This window comes from Heloderma suspectum, chromosome 8 (genome assembly GCF_057233095.1).
Source record: "Heloderma suspectum isolate Gila_16-S chromosome 8, 16-S_ref, whole genome shotgun sequence".
Taxonomy (NCBI): domain Eukaryota; kingdom Metazoa; phylum Chordata; class Lepidosauria; order Squamata; family Helodermatidae; genus Heloderma; species Heloderma suspectum.
Window position 1 is genome coordinate 17,392,536 of NC_139465.1, and position 17,937 is coordinate 17,410,472.

The following is a 17,937-nucleotide window of genomic DNA, read 5'->3' on the forward strand; positions in this document are numbered from 1 at the left end:
TGGCATCAAGGGTAGGTATGGTTGGACACTTGCCAAGGGCCCACACTCCAGTAAGGACCCACTGAAAAGAGCTCCATGGAGCAGAGCTGTTCCTCCTCTTCACCATTACAACCTGCTTGTTCACCTGCTTGTTGCTCTGGCCCAGATGAAATTCATGCTTAGAAAGAGGAGTAGATGCCACAGCCTACTTGCTCCCTGGCTCTCTGCCTGTCAAGCAAGCAAGTGGTACCAATGATGAGAAAGCGGATGAGGAACAACAGCAGTGGGTGACAATGATATTGAGAAGGTAGATTTACTGAGGAACAGGGGGGCATTGAGGGTGTCTTGCTCAAGGGCCCTCCAAAACCTGGAGCTGGCATGACTGTGGAAGATATTAAGTTAAAGCTGGTGTGATGGAGTCCCTCTTGGAGAAAACCTGAAAATGGAACTCATTTTATGTTTTAACTACCCACCATACAATAACCCCAATGGAGACTCCATATACTATATAACTAAAGAGACCTCCGTTGTCCCTTAGAGATGTAACACAAAACAAGCTTACATGATACTAACAGCCTTTTAACCCATCTCCTTTTGCAGGCCTTCAGTGTGATCGCGATGTTTAACGTAATGAGGTTTTCAATTGCCATCTTGCCATTCTCTGTGAAAGCAGCAGCAGAAGCAAACGTTTCTTTAAAAAGACTGAAGGTAGAAAAGAGAGGGGGGAAAGATGATTGCAGATATTTTGGAATTGTTTAGCTGGTAGATGAAAAGCAGCAATCACAGCCCCATTCATGTTGAACATCCTGTGCTATGCCACTATGTATCTTATTCCTGTACCAAGCAAGGGTTGCTTGCCTAAAAACCACAGGAAACAGGTCTAGATACCCTTTCCCGCTAACTCTGCTGTTATGTTGTTGTTTTGAGATTGCCATTTCTAAACTTTATTTACATTTGGAGGGGTATTTGGTGTTCTTTGTTTTAACTTGCCTGTTGGTTGCTTTGAGCTGATTCATAAAGAAAGCCAGCAGATAACAATACATAAAATAAATTTTTAAAAAATAAACCCACGGAGTAAGAATATAACAAGGGCTGGGCTGGATCCAACCAAAAGGCCCATCTGGTCCAATATCCTGTTTCCCACAGTGGGCAACCAGATAGCTCTTGGGAAGCCCCAAAGCAGGACATGGATGCAATAGCACCCTCCTACTCGTGTTCCCCAACAACTGGTATTCAGAGGTATACTGCCTCTGATACTGAGGTAATATATTGCCATTGTCATGACTAATAGCCTTATTCCCCATGAAACTGCCTAATTCCCCATTTAAAGCAATCCATGTTGGCAGCCAGCACAAAATCTTGTGTTAGTGGGTTCCACAGTTTAACTATGCGCTGTGTGAAAAAGTACTTCCTTTTATCTGTCTGGAATCTCCCACCATTCAGCTTCATTGTATTACGTCGCATTATAAGAGAGGGAGAACCCTTCTTCCTATCCATGTTCTCCACACCATGGAGAATTGTATACACCTCTCTCATGCTCCCTTCCCCTTTACTCACACTTTTCCTAAGCTATCCCCCCCCCCCAATGTTGTAACCTTTCCTCCTAGGGCAGTTGCTCCATCTCCTTCATTGTTTTGGTTGCTGTCGTCCTGAGCACACAGCTGGAGCAAGGAAGCTCAGTGAGACCCCCAGCAGAAGTCTGGGGGAAAACAGAGGGCTTATATATTGATTGGGTTCTCAGTATCAGTGCAGGAAAATAAGCCATCGTAGCTTATTTTCCCACCCCTGAGTGTGCCAGTTGCACAACCACCTTTTCCCTAATTACTCACGATGGGGCATAGGTTATTGTGTCATCCAAATCCAGTGAGGTGTGAGCTGGGGCTAGCTTCTAAACCACTGCACAATCTATGGCTTCTTGTAGGGTTGTGGGGTGGTTTACAAGACGATAACCCACACTGAAGGGTTGATTATGGGTTGAATGTGGGTTGTCGATGAACCGTGGGTTATTGTTGAAATGTGGGTTATCATGTTGTCTGAACCCAGCCATAATAACAAACCATGGTTTGTTAACCACAAACAACCCACAGTTCAAAACCTGACAACAAATGATGGGTTCTCTTCACGGGTTGTTCAAGGTTAACAAACCATGGTTTGTTATTATGGCTGGGTTCAGACAACATGATAACCCACATTTCAACAACAACCCATACTCAACCTTTGAGTGTGGGTGATCATGTTGTTTCAACCCAGTCACGATGTCCTAGTTGTCTCTGGGTCTGCTTCTTCAGTGGGTACAGCTGGGTCTTCCTCCTCCCAAGTAGATCCTTGCTCCCAAGTATACCTTTTCTCCAGAGTAAACTGTGGACTCCATCCAAGATCAAGATCATTGTAAAATCTGTATACAGGCAATTAGAAGGGATGATCTGGTGTCTCACCCAACAGTTGTGGGCAATTGCTGTAATATCAGCCTGTCTCCTGTAAATATTTATATACACACATCACTTATAGGAGATGTGTGAGATGGAGCCACAGGGAAGTGACAACTCTTGGGAACATGGAGATCAACCCTTAGATCAGGGGTGCAGGAACATAATTGGATTGGGCTCCATGTGCTGCATGACATCAGGTGGGCTTCCATTGGTCCATCCAACAGAAGAGCAAAAGGGACTTGGCCAGCTCAGCCATTGCAGGAAGGGGGTGGGATGGGCAAAAACGGGGTAGAGCCAGCTGAATCCCCTTCACTCCTCCACTGGAGGAGCAAAGGGGATTTGGCCAGCTTGGCTTCACTGCTTGTGAGGATCCCCCGGCCGGGAAAGCCCATGCACAGGGAAGCCGCACAGGGAAATCCCCACTATTATGTCTGATCTCTGATTGGAGAGAATAGTGGGGATTCCTCTCCCCACCTTCTCCCCAACCCCCAGTAGGGGCTGGGCTTATGGAAGGGGCAGGGACCATGGAGATGCAAAGCCTCCACAGGCTGGATTAGGCCAGTGGGCTGGAGCATCTGCACCCCTGCCTTAGATTATTGCTGGGACAAGCATTCATTGCTACTGAAGGAAGGAGAGAACAGAGCTTCCCTCCTAGGGTGAAGGCTGTAACTCAGTGGTAGAGTATATGCTTTGCATGAAGGAGGTCCTGGGTTCAATCCCTGGCATCTCCAGGTAGCACTGGGAAAGATCCCCGCTTGAAACCCTGGACAGCTACTGCCAGCCAGCATTCAGACAATACTGATTAGATGGACTAATTACCAATTAAAACAGCTTCCTATGCTCCTATGCAGGAGGAAGAGCCACCTATCATTATATTATTGATGGAATTTCTTGACCCCTTTAAGTCTTACAAGGAAATTTCCAAGTCAGTTTTCTGTGGAAACACCAGCTAGTCCACAACCCAACTGTCCTATGTAAGGTGGCATCAAGGGTTGGCATGGTTGGGCACCTGCTAAGAACCACCTCTCAAGCAGGGACCCACTGACAACAGAACCCTGGAGTTATTTCTGTCCTTCACCATTGCAACCTGCTTGTTCACCTCCCTCTCCCTCTGGTCCAGACAGTGGTGGTGATGAGGAGGAGGAGCAGCAGATGGTGCCTGGACAGGCTCTTTGCCTGTCCAGCAAGCAAGTGGTAGCAACTAGGAGAAAGAGGAGAAGGAGGAGCAATAGCTGCTGGTGACAATGGTGATGAGAAGGTAAACGTCCTGAGGGAGGGGGCCCATTGAGGGTGTCTTGCCAATGGGCCCTCAAAAACCTGGAGCTGGCACTGGTCCTGTGAAGATATGAGCCTGCTTGTCATGGTCCAGGATGTCATGAGTCCACTGGAGGAATCATCATCAGAGGATGAGCTTGAACAATCAAAACCAGATGTCCCCATGGAACAGGTCCCTTCAGAGGAATCCAGTGCTACCCAAGATGGTTCTGGGCCCTCGGGTGAAGCTTTCAGACCTGCCTCCTTGAGAGGCAGAGAGCTCAGCTTCTGAGGTGGAGGGGGATCTTGAGCCAGCACACAGCCCCCGAGAACACTGGTGCCTTAAGATTCAGGGTGGTGGCCAGGTGAAGGAGTGCCCACATGCTGAAGAGGACTCCTCAAGAGTGATGGATTCATTTCATGAGTAGGGGTCTCCTCATGAAGAGTGTGTATCTAAATGTGCTGCAGCTGAGTCCTGGGTGGGGCATTGGAAGCTCCAGCATATAAGCTTTCAGTAAGAAATTAGTAGCTGCTGGAAGCTATGTCCTTCTATCAGTTCCAATGCTTTGTACCTCTGGCTTTGCTTTGTAATGGACGCTTGGTCCCCTGCTTGACTCTGCTTCTGTATCTGACTGTTTGGACCTTGGCTGCTCCTCAGATCTCTCTCTCTCTCTCTGAACTCTCTGTCTTGCCTGGTAAAACTGTGCTTTTGACTATTGCCTGTTTACCGACTACTCCTGCCTGGAGCTCCTCTTTTGCTGGGTTGACATCTTTATGCTTGACTTTTGTCTGTTCATTGACTTGCCTTTGGATTGTCCCTTAGCTTGCCCTAACACTGAGCCCGATCCAGCCATAGCAAGACACTGCTGTACTAGGTCAGACCACTGGTTCATCTAGCCTACCCTCGTACTCCACTCTGACTGGCAGTAGCTCTCCAATGCCTTTGGCAGAAAGCTTTCCTGAGATCCTCTTTAAGGGGGGGAGGGGAATCCTGTGATCCACTTTAAGTGGATATTCCAGGGATAGAAGGTGGGACCTTCTGCATGCAAAGCAGGTGCTGTACCACACTAAGCCACAGCCCTGTTAACTCAAGCTGGGCTGCCCAGAGGCCCCATAGCGTTTGGTGTTCCCTTGACTATGCCTCTTCTCTTTTAGAACCTTCTTGTCACTAAAATCCCTCCTGCATATGTGATGACACTGAAGGACCCCCAAAATGCCGTGGTACTGGAAGATGCCACATTGTCCTGGAAAAGTTCTTCCAATGAACACAGTGCCAAAAGTAGTAAGGAGACTCTCCTGAATGGGAAAAATGTCTGCAAGTACCAATCGGTGATGGAAATGGTTGTGTCTCCCTCTCATATATCATTTGCTGGGAAGGAGAGCGGCAACAGCATCGGGCTGCGCAGCATAAGCTTTACAGTACAGAAAGTAGGTATACCTGAACAATAATGTATAAACTTAATCTAGTTTAATTTGGGATGGAGGTGATAGACTCAGAGCATTTCTACATGAGGTTTTTATTGCATGCTCGTGATTAGTCACTCATGGATGTTTGTGAGTCCTTTACATGATGTCGTCAACCTCTAGAGCATCTCCTCCACTTTTTGAGCTTTATCCTGCTTTTAAAAAGATCAGAGATAAGCCAACAACAAATGTTAATGTGAGATATCAGCAGTGTGTAATGATGGCTTGTGCCACTAGAAGGTGTTGTATAATGAAACCCATAGAACTTAGCGGAGAAAGGAAGTTTTCAATTCAAATCACGTGTCTCCCATGTAAAGTAATCCATTGTAATCCCACAAACACTAGAAGCAGAAAGCCCCAGTTAGGATGCAGGGTTTCAGCCTCATGTGATGAACCTCTCAGATACAGTAGGGACAGATCTATATCTGGTCCCTGTCAGTTTCAGATGTCATAAGCCCATACCATCTAATTTCTGCATCATTCTCTGGTTTTTAAAAATACACACTCTTATTTTCATATGAAACTTTCCCTAATGTATGCATTATATATATATATATATATATATATCTTCCCCTAACATATGCCTACTTGTATGTAATTTTTGAGCTGAGAACTGCCTACCTGCTCTCTGCCCGTCAAGCAAGAGGTAGTAATGAGCAGAAAGAGGATGAGGAGCAATAGCAGCTGGCAACACTGGTGGTGAGATGGTTGAGTCACCGAGGGAGGGGGGCCATTGAGAGTGTCTTGCCCAAGGGGATTCAAAAACCTGGAGCCCACACTGGCAACCACCGTGTGCCTCCCCCTCCCTCCCTCCCTTCCCAGATGGATCAGAAATGTCAGAGGTGGAAGTCAGACAGCTGATTAGTTTGAAGAAATAATAGCAACCTAGATGTAACAGAAAAGCCAGAGGGACCCATGGCCCAGAGTTTCTGCTAGTGAACAGAAGAGTTACATTTGATTTGATTGGCGGGACCATGCTGCCAATAAGGGCAGTCATTCTACCTTCGCATCTCTTATGGTGCGAGCACTTCTTGCCCGGCATTGGCCATTTGAGTGGTGACTGAGCTCGATTTGATACCAGAAGTGCCAATGAGGCCAAGTTGGGACCGTGGCTCTTTGATTTACCAGGATGCCTGGACGTGATAACAGACTTGTCTAGTGATGCGTCATCTAGGTAGAACCCACCACACCAGCAATCTGTTCCAAATGGCCCTATTTATTAAGGGCAGTCCCAGTTTTGGGTTACTTGACCTTGGTAAACCACTGCCCCAGTCTGGTCCAATTTATGTCTTTGGGGGAATGCCTCATTAAAATGTTGTTAGCGTAGGTTGCTGGAATCCTCTCTCCCTCACGTTTCAAGAACTCCTGAGTTGGAGGCAGAGGCATCTTGTCTCATGTCTATCAATGCATGCACATGCAAACTCAGGCACCATTCCATACATAGGCTACCATTTCACCCATGGTAGAGGCCAAAGTCTGTTTTTGAATGGTGACTACATATTGTGACAACTGCTTCTTTCTAAGCCCTAAGCTGCTTGCGACCTCGATATTTGAGGAAGCACCTCTCCCTATATAGATCTGCCCAAGGATTGAGATCTGTTGGAGGGGCCCTCCTCGGTGTCCCACCAGTGTGACACAGTAGTATGATGGGACATGGGAGAGAGCCTTCTCTGCTGTGGCACCCTGGCTGGGAGGCCCGATAAACGGAGACGTTGGTTTCTTTTCTGTGCCAAGTTAAAACATGGCTTTTCACCAAAGCCTTTGAGGGCTAATTGAATTCCCTAAAGTCGCACAGTGTTTTAACTGTTTTATTGTTTTAGATTTTCTAATCGGCGTTAGCTTGTTTACGCTTTTAGCTGTTTAAGTTATTCATCGTTTTATGCTGCTTAAATGGACGTTATCTGTACGCCACCCTGAGATCCTAATGATACAGGGCGGGATACAAATGTTTTAAATATACCTCGAGGACAAGCAAAGTCTTGGCTTCTCAACCAGTAGAGAATAGGCTACTGTGGAGTCAGTGAAGGTGGCACACCACAAAGGGTTTGAGGTAGCCCTGGGCAAAGCATACTCTGGTGAGGCCCCCTCCTCTGTCAGTGGGCCTTGGCAACTTTACCTGACTCCAGGCAGTGCTGGGTGGCTGGGTATAGCCACCCTATACATTTTCCCACAATGCCCCACAGTGATCTAAGGTCAAGGGAATTGTGGGAAATTAAGGGGGGGGGAGGCTATATCCAATCACCTGGTGCTGCTTGCAATGTCTGCCCTGGACTCTCCTTAACTTTTTTCCCTGCCTGATATCAGTTGTGGGCCCTGCTGGGATGAAAGGGCCCTGGCAGCTGCCCAAGCATGCCAGGCGTTGATGTCAGCCCTGATATAACAGACAGAGCAGAGTCTTCAGCAATGAGTAGAGTGTAGGACCACTATGCATGGCTGCTTGGGAAGGGGGTCAAGCAATGATCATTGGTACGAACAAGCATGCTCCTGTTTTTCATCTGTGAACTCAAACTGATGGAGATGGAATGCAGAGCCATCCCTAAAATGAGGCAGGGCAGCTGTTTCTGGTGGCAAATTCAGGGCAAGCTAATCCTGTATATTAATAGCAAACTCATTCTCTGAGTGCGGATCCTTATGTAGCCAAAATGGCACCATCCACGCATGAGGGGGAAGTATCTTCAGCTTTGGGAGAGCCCTGAGTTTTGCAGGAGTACAAATACTTCACCCACACAGTCCCTCAACAGCCCAACGAGGGTTGAGCATACTCACTGGGCACAGAATGCTGACTGGCCAATTGAGGGGAAAACACCGAAAACCAGGGAGGAGGAATGTAATGGAGTGCCTGGAACCGAGTCACTCCATGCTGCAACATTTTGTTGCAGGTCCCACTTGGCTGATGCTGATGAATGAATGATAATTCTATTTATTTGTACTTATATCCCTTTATGGCAGGGATGGGCAACTTGCAGGGAGCTGCATTGCTGCCTCCCAGAACCCACTGGCAAGTAAATAAGATGCATGCTGCTTGCATAGTCACCCATCTTTTTGCTGCAGCAAATTTGGCAGGGAAGGGGGGGGCTGTGAAAATGGGTATGGGGAGCTCCTGCTTTAGGGCAACATTTGAAGGATGCTAATCATCCACAATTTTAGACTATTCTTGTAACAGAGTATACCTTTGTTTCTAGTCTACTTCCTGCTCAAAGCATGCCTTTTCCAAGTGGCTGTCAAACCTAAAAACATCTTTACAAAATATAAAACCTACAATTAAATAACCAGCCACGTAGTCACTTCCCCGTCCTTGAAAAAGCAAATGGCAACACAGTGGTTTAATTTTATTTATCAGTAGTGGTTGTAGTAGCAGTCAACGGGAAGGGCATCATTTCAATTTTCTGCCCCACGTTGCCAAAGTTCCTTGGACTATTCCCAGAGGGTTGGCTTGTATAATGGTTAAGATTTGCTCTGTGCTTGCACATGTAACAATACCTTACCGCTACAGATGAATTATTTTCAAAATAAACTTCCTTTGTAGGGCAAGGTTTTGGGGATTTGTGGACATGTAGGAAGTGGAAAGAGCTCCATCATCGCAGCAATATTGGGACAGGTATGTAATCCTTTTAACTTTTCTTCCCGAGTTCATCACTAGTGGAATGTTTTACATTTTTTGACTGTTAGATTCTACAATGGCTACATTGATGAAATGAGGACACCAATATTATGTGTGTGCAAAGTACAGGCATGAGACACATGGAGTGCACACCATCCCTCTGTCCTGAGCACACAGCTGGTACAAAAAAAACACAATGAGAGCTTTTAACTCTGGGGAAAGACTGAGGGCTTATATGCTGGCTGGCTATGATTCACCAGTTGCAGCTAGGTCTGCTTCTTGGGTGGCTACAGCTGGGTGTTCCTCCTCATGAGTAGACCCTTGCTCCTGAGTAGACCCTTCCTACCCTGGAAACTCTGGCTGAATCATGTGACGGCCAGTGGAGCCCTCTGATGACGATTCTGGCTGTCCCACCTGGTTCATCACCGCTAATCCCCTGATGAGCTCCAGGATGAGGTATGAGGGTCAGGGACCATGCCAGGGCTCAGAATGGGCTTAAAGGGGTTCATTGGGGCCTCAGATGAGGCATCCCTGCAACAAGGCTGCTCAGGTTGCCCTGTATCTTCTGTAGGAGTAGGGTGTGCTGAAGAATCCCACTCCTCCTCCTCTTTTTCTGAAGACTCCCCTGGGTTTGGGTCAGCCATGAGACTGACACCTGCTGATGTGTTTGCATCATAGACCCATGTGTCTTAATGGGCAGCTTCTATTTTTGCAATGGCTTTGCTGTTCACTTCAATGGAGGAAAGCAGATCCATACCCTCATTCCTTGACACACAGAGATCTCTTGTGTCCATTGGCATGAACAGAGCATCCTATGAATGCATAAAATCCATCTGTGTTCCTGAGTATTTATGGATCTCTGGGCCTGGGTGATGTAGCTGGAAAGGAGCTACCAGATAACCTAAAAGATGTTATCATATCTAGAAGATCTCCATTCGTCTTTTCAGTATAACTAAAATCTCTACCCTTATCCTGGATGTTCCTATCCAAGGATGGGTGAAACTATCTATTTCCAGACCTTATATATTATTTATTTACTTAGGGCACAATCATCTCCTCAGGCATCCCTGCTAGGTTCAAGGAACATTTGAGGAATTGGAATTTTGCAAATTCTGTTGTGAATTAACCTGTTCTACACCTCCTGGATGAATGTCTGGATCAGAACATAATTATCATTTGGGTTTTGTACTTTTCCAAATTTTGCAATGTGGTTTTTGGCTGGGGAAAAAAGCACCAAGATGTGTTATAACATGAGTATTCTAGGATGAAATAATTTAGAAATGTGTACTTCAAGAGAAAATACATTACGTATTTTGTGAGAAAATTCGCTAAAAATATGTATTTAACTAGGAATTTTCTTGCTTTTTTTTTAAACACAATAATTTGGGAACAGGATGGTATGGGTTTATGAATGAACATGTGCAAAATTGACATGGACTGGAAATTGATTGATCCAACCACCCCTACTAGTATCTAGCATCTTCCCCAGTGATGGCATAGTGTTCCTATCCTTCTCTGGAATAGCAAAACAAGCAGCCTTGACTAGCTGACTCTCTTCTCTCTTCCTCATGGGCCTCCCCCCCGCCCCGCCTGCCTGAAGCTAGCAATCAGCCTCTATTTTGCTTAACATTTTAACTCTCCCTGCAATGGACTCAAAGGAACAGTGAACAATCCAACTGAATCTGGAGCTCATGATAATGTTGTTCTGTCACACCAAAGATGTAATCATGCAGATTTGGGTCAATTTTTCTCATCATGGTGTTTATACTTTTAAAAAAATGCACCCTGTGGAGTTCAGAGGGATGGTTTTATAAAAATAATAAATAAAGAAGTACGTGCCTCTGAATGAAGAGCAAGAGGCTTTGCAAGAAAAGCAAATAGGTCCATTAGCTATCACTGCAACACATTTCCTTTGCTATTGACTGTTACAAGACCTCTATTACTCACTGAGCACTCCATTTGTGTTTGAAGTAATCAGGGCACTTCTCTGTGCATTTCATTTTGTGTGTGATGGAGTGATTAAAAGGATCTTGATTCAGTATCACCAAAGCAACTGGGTCCTCTGAAGCTGCATTTGGGGTTTTGCATATCCTGCAGGCATCACACTGCTCTTTCAAAACATTCATATGCTTGCAGTCATATGGGCTCTTGAAAATAAATGTCATTGAGAGGGTCCAGCTCGTTGGTAGAGGATGCGTTTTGCAGGCAGAAGGTCCCAGGTTCAATCCCTGGCATATCCAGGTAAGCCTGAGAAAGATCCGGCCTGGAACCCTGGAAGAGCTAGTGTCGACAATACTGGGCTAGCTGGGCTGATGGTCTGACACTGTACAAGGCAGCTTCCTATCTCTGTCTCAGCTCAGTCAGTACATCTGAGTAAACATAGAAGGGTGCATAAGATCAGGCTGTCTGTAAACTGTTGTGCATGTCTTTTTAATATCTAACATACCCGTGCCATGATCTCATAGTGACAAATTTGTTTTCTAGTTGGGAGAGGCCCCCTCCACCAAGAGAAGAGCCTGGAGGCTATTTCTCCATGGCAATTTGTAGATAATGTGCATCCCAGGAACACACACAGCCGGCAAATTACTCAAATGGAGTTGGCATCTTTCTGAGGTGCCATCTTAAAAGATGGTTGTTTCCATATCTGCCAAAGTTCTTAACCGAAGGGAGGAACTCTCTTGTGTCTTTTTAAGAGGGGAATAACGTAGATTTATGTCAGATCAAATCTTTGATCCATCTAGCTCAGTATTGCTTAAATTGACTAGAAGCAGCTCTCCAGAGTTTCAGGCAGGATTCTTTCCCAGCCCCACCTGGAGATGCTGGGATTGAACTTGGGACCTTCTGCCTGCAAAGCATGTGCTCTACACACATGGTCTTCCTTACTATGGAAGGAACTATGGTCTTCCTTAAACAACTTGTAGCAAGACTGAGTATCGCCACCCTTCCACTACTACAGATTACTGAAGGCTTGTTTCCACTGGGTGCATGTTCCATTTGTTGACTCTGAAACAGCCTGTCCTGAACAAACTTCTGAAGCAAGGTGTGTTAAGAAATGGACCATGTAGCAGTTTCTTTGTGGAAAACATAAGAATGCTGAATAGAATGTTTTGAACTTAAAATGGATGTGGATGTGCTCATTATTGAGTAATGGCCACAGCTCTTATAAGAGCTGTATAAAAGCTCAATATATATTTACTATTATTTGTAGGGGTGGGAGTGGATGAGGAACTCATCCAAGTAAGACATAAAAGGCAGGAACAATAAGCAGCCAGTGGCTGATCGTTTTAATCCCCCTGGACGCAGCAGTGTTGCAGACCTCAGAGTTACTCTTCTTAAAGAAGTCAAATTGCGTGGACACATAGAACATGAGAGAGTTGAACAGGAGTTTCTAAAGAAATTTGACTGTATTAATCTGGGGTTGAACAGAGAACAAGGTTTCTATGCATAGGATAAAGATTCTGCCTAACTTGTACTGTCTAAGAACTTTAGAATGTTTTTTTTTTTTTATCAACTTTTAACTGACTTTTCCATTTTGCTCTCATCAATTAGCTTGTCACCTATGAAAGCGTATGCTATTTTGTAATTAAAAACCCCCACACTTCACATGTTAGTTTGAAAGTCGCAGCAAACATATTCCTTTTTTTCTGTTGCAAGGATATGCACAGTAATGATTTTTTTTTTTAAACAGCTTCTCCAAATTCTCCACAAAAAAGCAAAACAGGACCCAATAGGGACCATGATGTTCTGTGCCAGTGGTAATAGTTAATAGGGCAGCACAGTGAAGCAGGTTTGATCTTGAACTGTGCAATCTACTTGTTTCAGATGTATCTGTATAAAGGGACAGTTGCTGTGGATGGCACTTTGGCTTACGCGTCACAGCAGGCATGGATATTTCACGGGAACGTCAGGGAAAACATACTTTTTGGAGATGCATACGATGAACAAAGGTAAACATCAAAATAAGAGGAAACCAGGGCTAAAACCAGAAAGTGTGTGTGTGTGTGGGGGGGGGGGGTTGTCTGCCCCTCTTAGGAAAATAGTGGCCTGCTCCCCGAGCTTCAGCTTTCATTTTTATAAGAGTAGCAAGTCTCTAGTCCTTTCTGGAGATACAAGGGGAAGTGTGCAGGCAGGATTTGCTCAGCTTGCTAAATTAAATTATAAACATATTTAGGGCATAATCCTATGCACGTTTAGACAGGAAAAAAAGTCCCACAACTCCCAGTGTTCCCCAGCCAACATGATCCTTCCAGTCAGGCAGTCTCTATTTATGCTCTGGCTCTTCTAACATAATTCCCTGTCCTCGACTGAACTCCATGGTAAAGCTAGAGATGTCAGAGAAATCCTCAATGGAATCAAATGACTTTGGGTTTCGATGAATCTGACCTGTGGGTTCCACAGCAGACTGGTTTTTCTCAAGTCGCTCAGATTCTGTGGACTTGCGGACCGGTTCTTTTACTTTCCGGAATTTTACACAAATTTAGTCATAGAGAAATATGTAAAATAAAAAAGGACAAAAATGCGCATTTTCCCCATAGGCTAAAGCACAAAAATGCATGTGAGGGGAGGGATTTGCACAGTTTCTCAAGTGCGAATTTGCGCAAATTTTGGGCGAATTTGGGAAATTGGAAAACATCCGGTTCCGTCGATGTGTGGACAGTGGAACAAAAGGGACTTGACAATGTGCAAAATGTGGATGGAATGGACTTTACAAAATCCATACATACCTAGGTCAAGCACATGGTTTGTATGCAGGAAGTCCCAGGTTCAATCCCCAGCATCTCCAGGTAAGGCTGGGAAAGACCCCTGCCTGAAACCCTGGAGAGCTGCTGCCAGTCAGCATTGACAATACTGACTTAGCTGGAGCAATGGTCTGGCTTGGTAGAAGGCAGCTTCTTAACCCATGCTGCAGCACTGTGTGGAAGCTCACCAGGTATGGACCTAATTAGTGATTGCATGGGAGGTGGTACAAGGTGGCTTCCTATGTTCCCACAGTGAAAATCCTGAGAACAGGCATAGATGAGATCTGTGTTGTTGCTGGGGAGCCGTTTGGCACCAGAAGAAGTACCACAGAGGGAGGTTCCATCCCTTTACCAGGGTGGCCACTTACGAATTGCCAAAAAAGAGTGCACAAATTTGCATGACACTTGCATATGCTAATTTATATAGATAGATATAGATTGAAAAAATTAGATTATAATAACTTAAAAAGAAATACAATAAATCTCACCACAGTGTGGAAGGCTGTGACCCAGTGACCTGTGTGCCTGCATGCTCAGTCTGCTGTCCAGGTGCTAACTGCTGGTTGTGAAGCATTTGCGTGGTTCTGAAATGGACTGAAAAGCCTTTCAAATAAAATATAACTTCAGATAGAGGACTGTCCTATGTAGAAAGTGGGCAAATGGCCACCGTACCCCTTATGCTCCTCTAACTCTGAGAGGAAATTCCTTCTCAGTTTCCTGAATCTTGGGGAGGGAAACTGAGCTCACAGAACCTTTCTCTTTGTCTTAATGGGATTGGCTTTGCCAGCTGGGTATTTTTCATCTTCAGGGACCCAGCTTAGCAGTCCTTCTGTTTCAATTACCACCCTGTTCATATTGTCATGTAGGGCGTGTCAGATTCCCAGCTGCCACAGCATGCATATCTAAACCTCGGAATAAGGAAAGGCAAAAACCTGAATGTGTCAAACATGCCATGGCTCACCAGCTGAGGCATCCCTTGGAAAAAGAAAGAAAAAAAGCAGCTAATGAGACATGACATAACTAATTGGCCTCACTTCAGTTTGTTGCATATTGCTTTTTAGCTTCGTCAGAGTAATTAGACCAAATTTTCTAACCATGGGAAGTTGCCTCATTGCTCCATCCCACCCAATTTTGTTTATTGTGTTTGGCATTAGCTAGGGGATTGGCATATCTGGCTATTTCAGTTTCTCTCTGTTTCTCATTTTTCCAATCTTAAGTTCAGTTTGTCCCATTTCTGCATCAGTTTGAGATTTATTTTCTTTATAAAAAATGCACAAAAATTTGTAAGCATTTTTGTGTGCATTTCTCCTTATACGTTTTGTAAGTTTTTCTCTTTTGGAAGTAATTTCCCCTAATATCATGCATTTTTATTCATTATTTTCATTTACACACTTCGCGTGTGCACTTTCATTTAATATAAGCATCTTTGTACATGATTATACTGGAGAACAGAATCACAAACTTTGTAGAAGTATGGATTTAGAAGGAGAAGTGCGTTTCGGTTTGCGTATTGTTTCAAAAGTGCGAAATTCGGCAAGTTTGCATCAAAATGCAAACTGAGCACATTTCTCCCCCATCCCTAACAGCGGCTCTCCATGGAAGAGGGACAGGACAGGCTTTGTATTTGGACCAAGAACTTGCCTGAACAATCATGGTCTTGCTGGCTCTGGCATGTTTCTCAGCTTTGCTTTTTTGGTCTCTCGACTTCTTGGCTCAGCTCCTCGGACATCTCTGACAGCTACCCACAGCTCAGCCTTGACAGGGCCTACCCTCAGAGAAAATGGTTGCTATATATCCATTCTGTAATATTCCAAAGTTATAACAACTGAAAGGGGAGGGTGAATTTGCTTGCTTATAATTTCTAAGGAATAATGTATTTATTCCCCAGGAAGTCTTTTGTATTTAATGAAACCAAAAGGCAACTCTTTCTTATTAGTTTACCAGATATTTTATCCACACTAGCGTACTTAGTCATGACAGTAAATGGTTGCTAAATATCATGTTTTGTCATTTCTCCAAATTATATTACAGCAACTCTTAAAGCAGGATGGTATGTTTTCCAGCCTGGCTTAGCAAGACAAACACGCAAACCTCCCATCAGCTCCATTTATCACTACCTGAAAATGGCTCCTGGGAATATTTGTAGTGTGTTATGAGCAGTTGGATGCCACAGGAAAGCAATGAGCATTATAGAAATTACGTGGCAGGATCAGATGTCAACCACTTCACCCATCTCAAAATCGTTGAGATTTTGTTTTGTTTTGATTGGGCTACATTTTCAGGACAGAACATTGTTTCGAGGGGAAGCAAATTGGAACTCCCACAGGATAGTGACCACCATTTTGGGTTTTTTTTACTAAGAAAGCCCTGTTCAGAGGTGATTGTTAAATTTATGGAAATTCAAAATGGCTGCTGTCATTAAAAATGGTTGCCTCTTCTATGGCTTAGTGGGGGGCCACCATTAGAGCGGATAGCAGTTGAATATCTAAAGAAAACACATATTTTTAACAAAGTGGTCAGTTGTTCTTCCAGCAGCTCATTTTATTTTAAGGATGTACAAAAGTCACTTACCTTTTCACGGATTCTGTTCATGGTGGGGAGGAGGCGTTCCGTCCCTCTCCCCGGAATCCTCAACGGGGGGGGGGGAGGCGATCCAGTCCTCCCACCCGGAATCCTCAATGGCCGGCTGTGCTCCGTGGCAGCTCCGTGGAGCAGCTGGCCAGCTGCTCTGCGGATTTCCGGCCGCAGAGGGCTCTGGGTAAAAAACCCAAAAAAACGCGTACGCAAATGGCGGCGGCTACGGCCGCCGCCATTTGTGTTCCTTATTTTTTGCCGTCTTAGTCTATGTAAATATTTACGTAGACTAAGATGAAGAAAAGAAAGGGGAACGCAAATAGCGTACTGGGCGCTATTTGCGTCCCCCTTTCTTGTCTTCGTCTTAGTCTACATAAATATTGATGTAGACTAAGATGGCAAAAAGTAAGGAATGCAAATGGTGGCGGCCATAGCCACTTCCATTTGCATATGTGTGTTTTTTTGGGGTTTTTTGCCCAGACGTGATAGGCTACGTAAGTCTCTACGTAGCCTATCACGTCTATGGGGAAAAAAAACAAAAACCACACAGACTGCAAATGGCGGTGGCGGCAGCTGGTCGGAAGACCAGCCGCCGCCGCTGCCGCTGGAGCCGCTGCCGTCCAAAACATCCACCCCAGGTAAGTCTCGTCCTGGGGGGGATCTGCGGGGGGCGGGGGGGTGGCAGGCCGTTCCGTGATGGATTTTGGGGGGCCAAATGCACTGGCATTCGGCTTCACCGGGATCTGTTGTGGAATTCTCTGACATCCCTATTTTATTTCAGTGTTAAATATGCATCCAAAGAAAGGGCAGTGTTTGAAGCAGGGTTGGTAAAAAAAATGTAAAGTTACAGTGTGCTGTTCCATGCAATTGCATTTTAAACCTGAAATACTTGGTGAACAATGATGTTTGGATTACTTTTTCCCCTAAATAATGTCTTGCAAAACCCCAAAGATGTTTAATTTGAAAGAAGACACAAGGGTTTAAAAGGTGTCCCATGCCATCCTTTCCCCCCCAGAAGTGGGAGTGGGGAATCTGAGATTAACAGTGCAGCCCTATGAAAGGCTAATCAGACATAAGCCCCACTGAGTTCAATGGGACTTACTCCCAAGTAAACATATGATGGATCAGTGAAATGATTTGGCAAAACTTAGTTAAGAAGGGGGAACATCTCACAATACTGTTTCTCCTCAAATTACTGGTTTAATTTCCACAATTTTTTAGTTGAATGTCTTTGAACTTTTCTACACGAGGTTGTTAATTCACCATACCTACCTCTGGTTTCATCACAGAACTGAGATCCGAGCACTACATGAAAAGCGTTTCCTATCCTGCTTTTCCACTGCATAACCTCTAGGTGGTGCTGTGGTATAGTGCAATTACACAAGCGGGGGAAATTTTCATTTGCTTTTACAAATAATACTACATTTTCCCAACTCTAAAAAAAAATTTGCTGAAATGCTGTTTAAAAATAGAAGTGAAACTGGAGGGTGATGACACTGTCTAAAGAACCCAGAAACAACTGTGAGTAAGGAATGATGAGAGTGCAATAAATATCACCTGTAGAAAAGCTCTGTTTCTCTACAGTCCAAAAATGGATAGGTATTGGCAAAAACTGTCCTGCAGAGACCTGATTCATTTGGCATGGAATGTTGCTACTCATAAGAAAGTGTTGTGTGTGGGTGTATTTGGGCTCCTGGTGCCCGGAACGCCTAGTGTAGTTGTGTTCTGGAAGAGAGAGAGGGACAAGGAGAATGGAGAAGCTATAATTTTAAAAACTGGTGCCTGTTTGCTCTTTCCCCCCTCTCCCTCTTTTTCCTTTCCTTTTGTGCTGTGACTTTTAGATTGTAAGCCTGAGGGCAGGGGTGGTCTGTTTTTTATTGATCTATAAGCTGCACTG

General features: G+C 44.7%; 1 protein-coding gene across 1 annotated transcript in view; it reads left to right on the forward strand.

Annotated features, from left to right (window-relative positions):
- The window catches only part of LOC146338881 (ATP-binding cassette sub-family C member 12-like), a 117,395-nt gene that overhangs the window by 31,121 nt on the left and 68,337 nt on the right, over positions 1–17,937 (forward strand). Inside the window, exons 9-12 of the mRNA XM_084812425.1 lie at positions 580–687; positions 4,818–5,090; positions 8,653–8,724; positions 12,550–12,674. Of these exons, the coding sequence (XP_084668551.1) occupies positions 580–687; positions 4,818–5,090; positions 8,653–8,724; positions 12,550–12,674 (578 nt within the window). The remainder of the gene's footprint in view (positions 1–579; positions 688–4,817; positions 5,091–8,652; positions 8,725–12,549; positions 12,675–17,937) is intronic.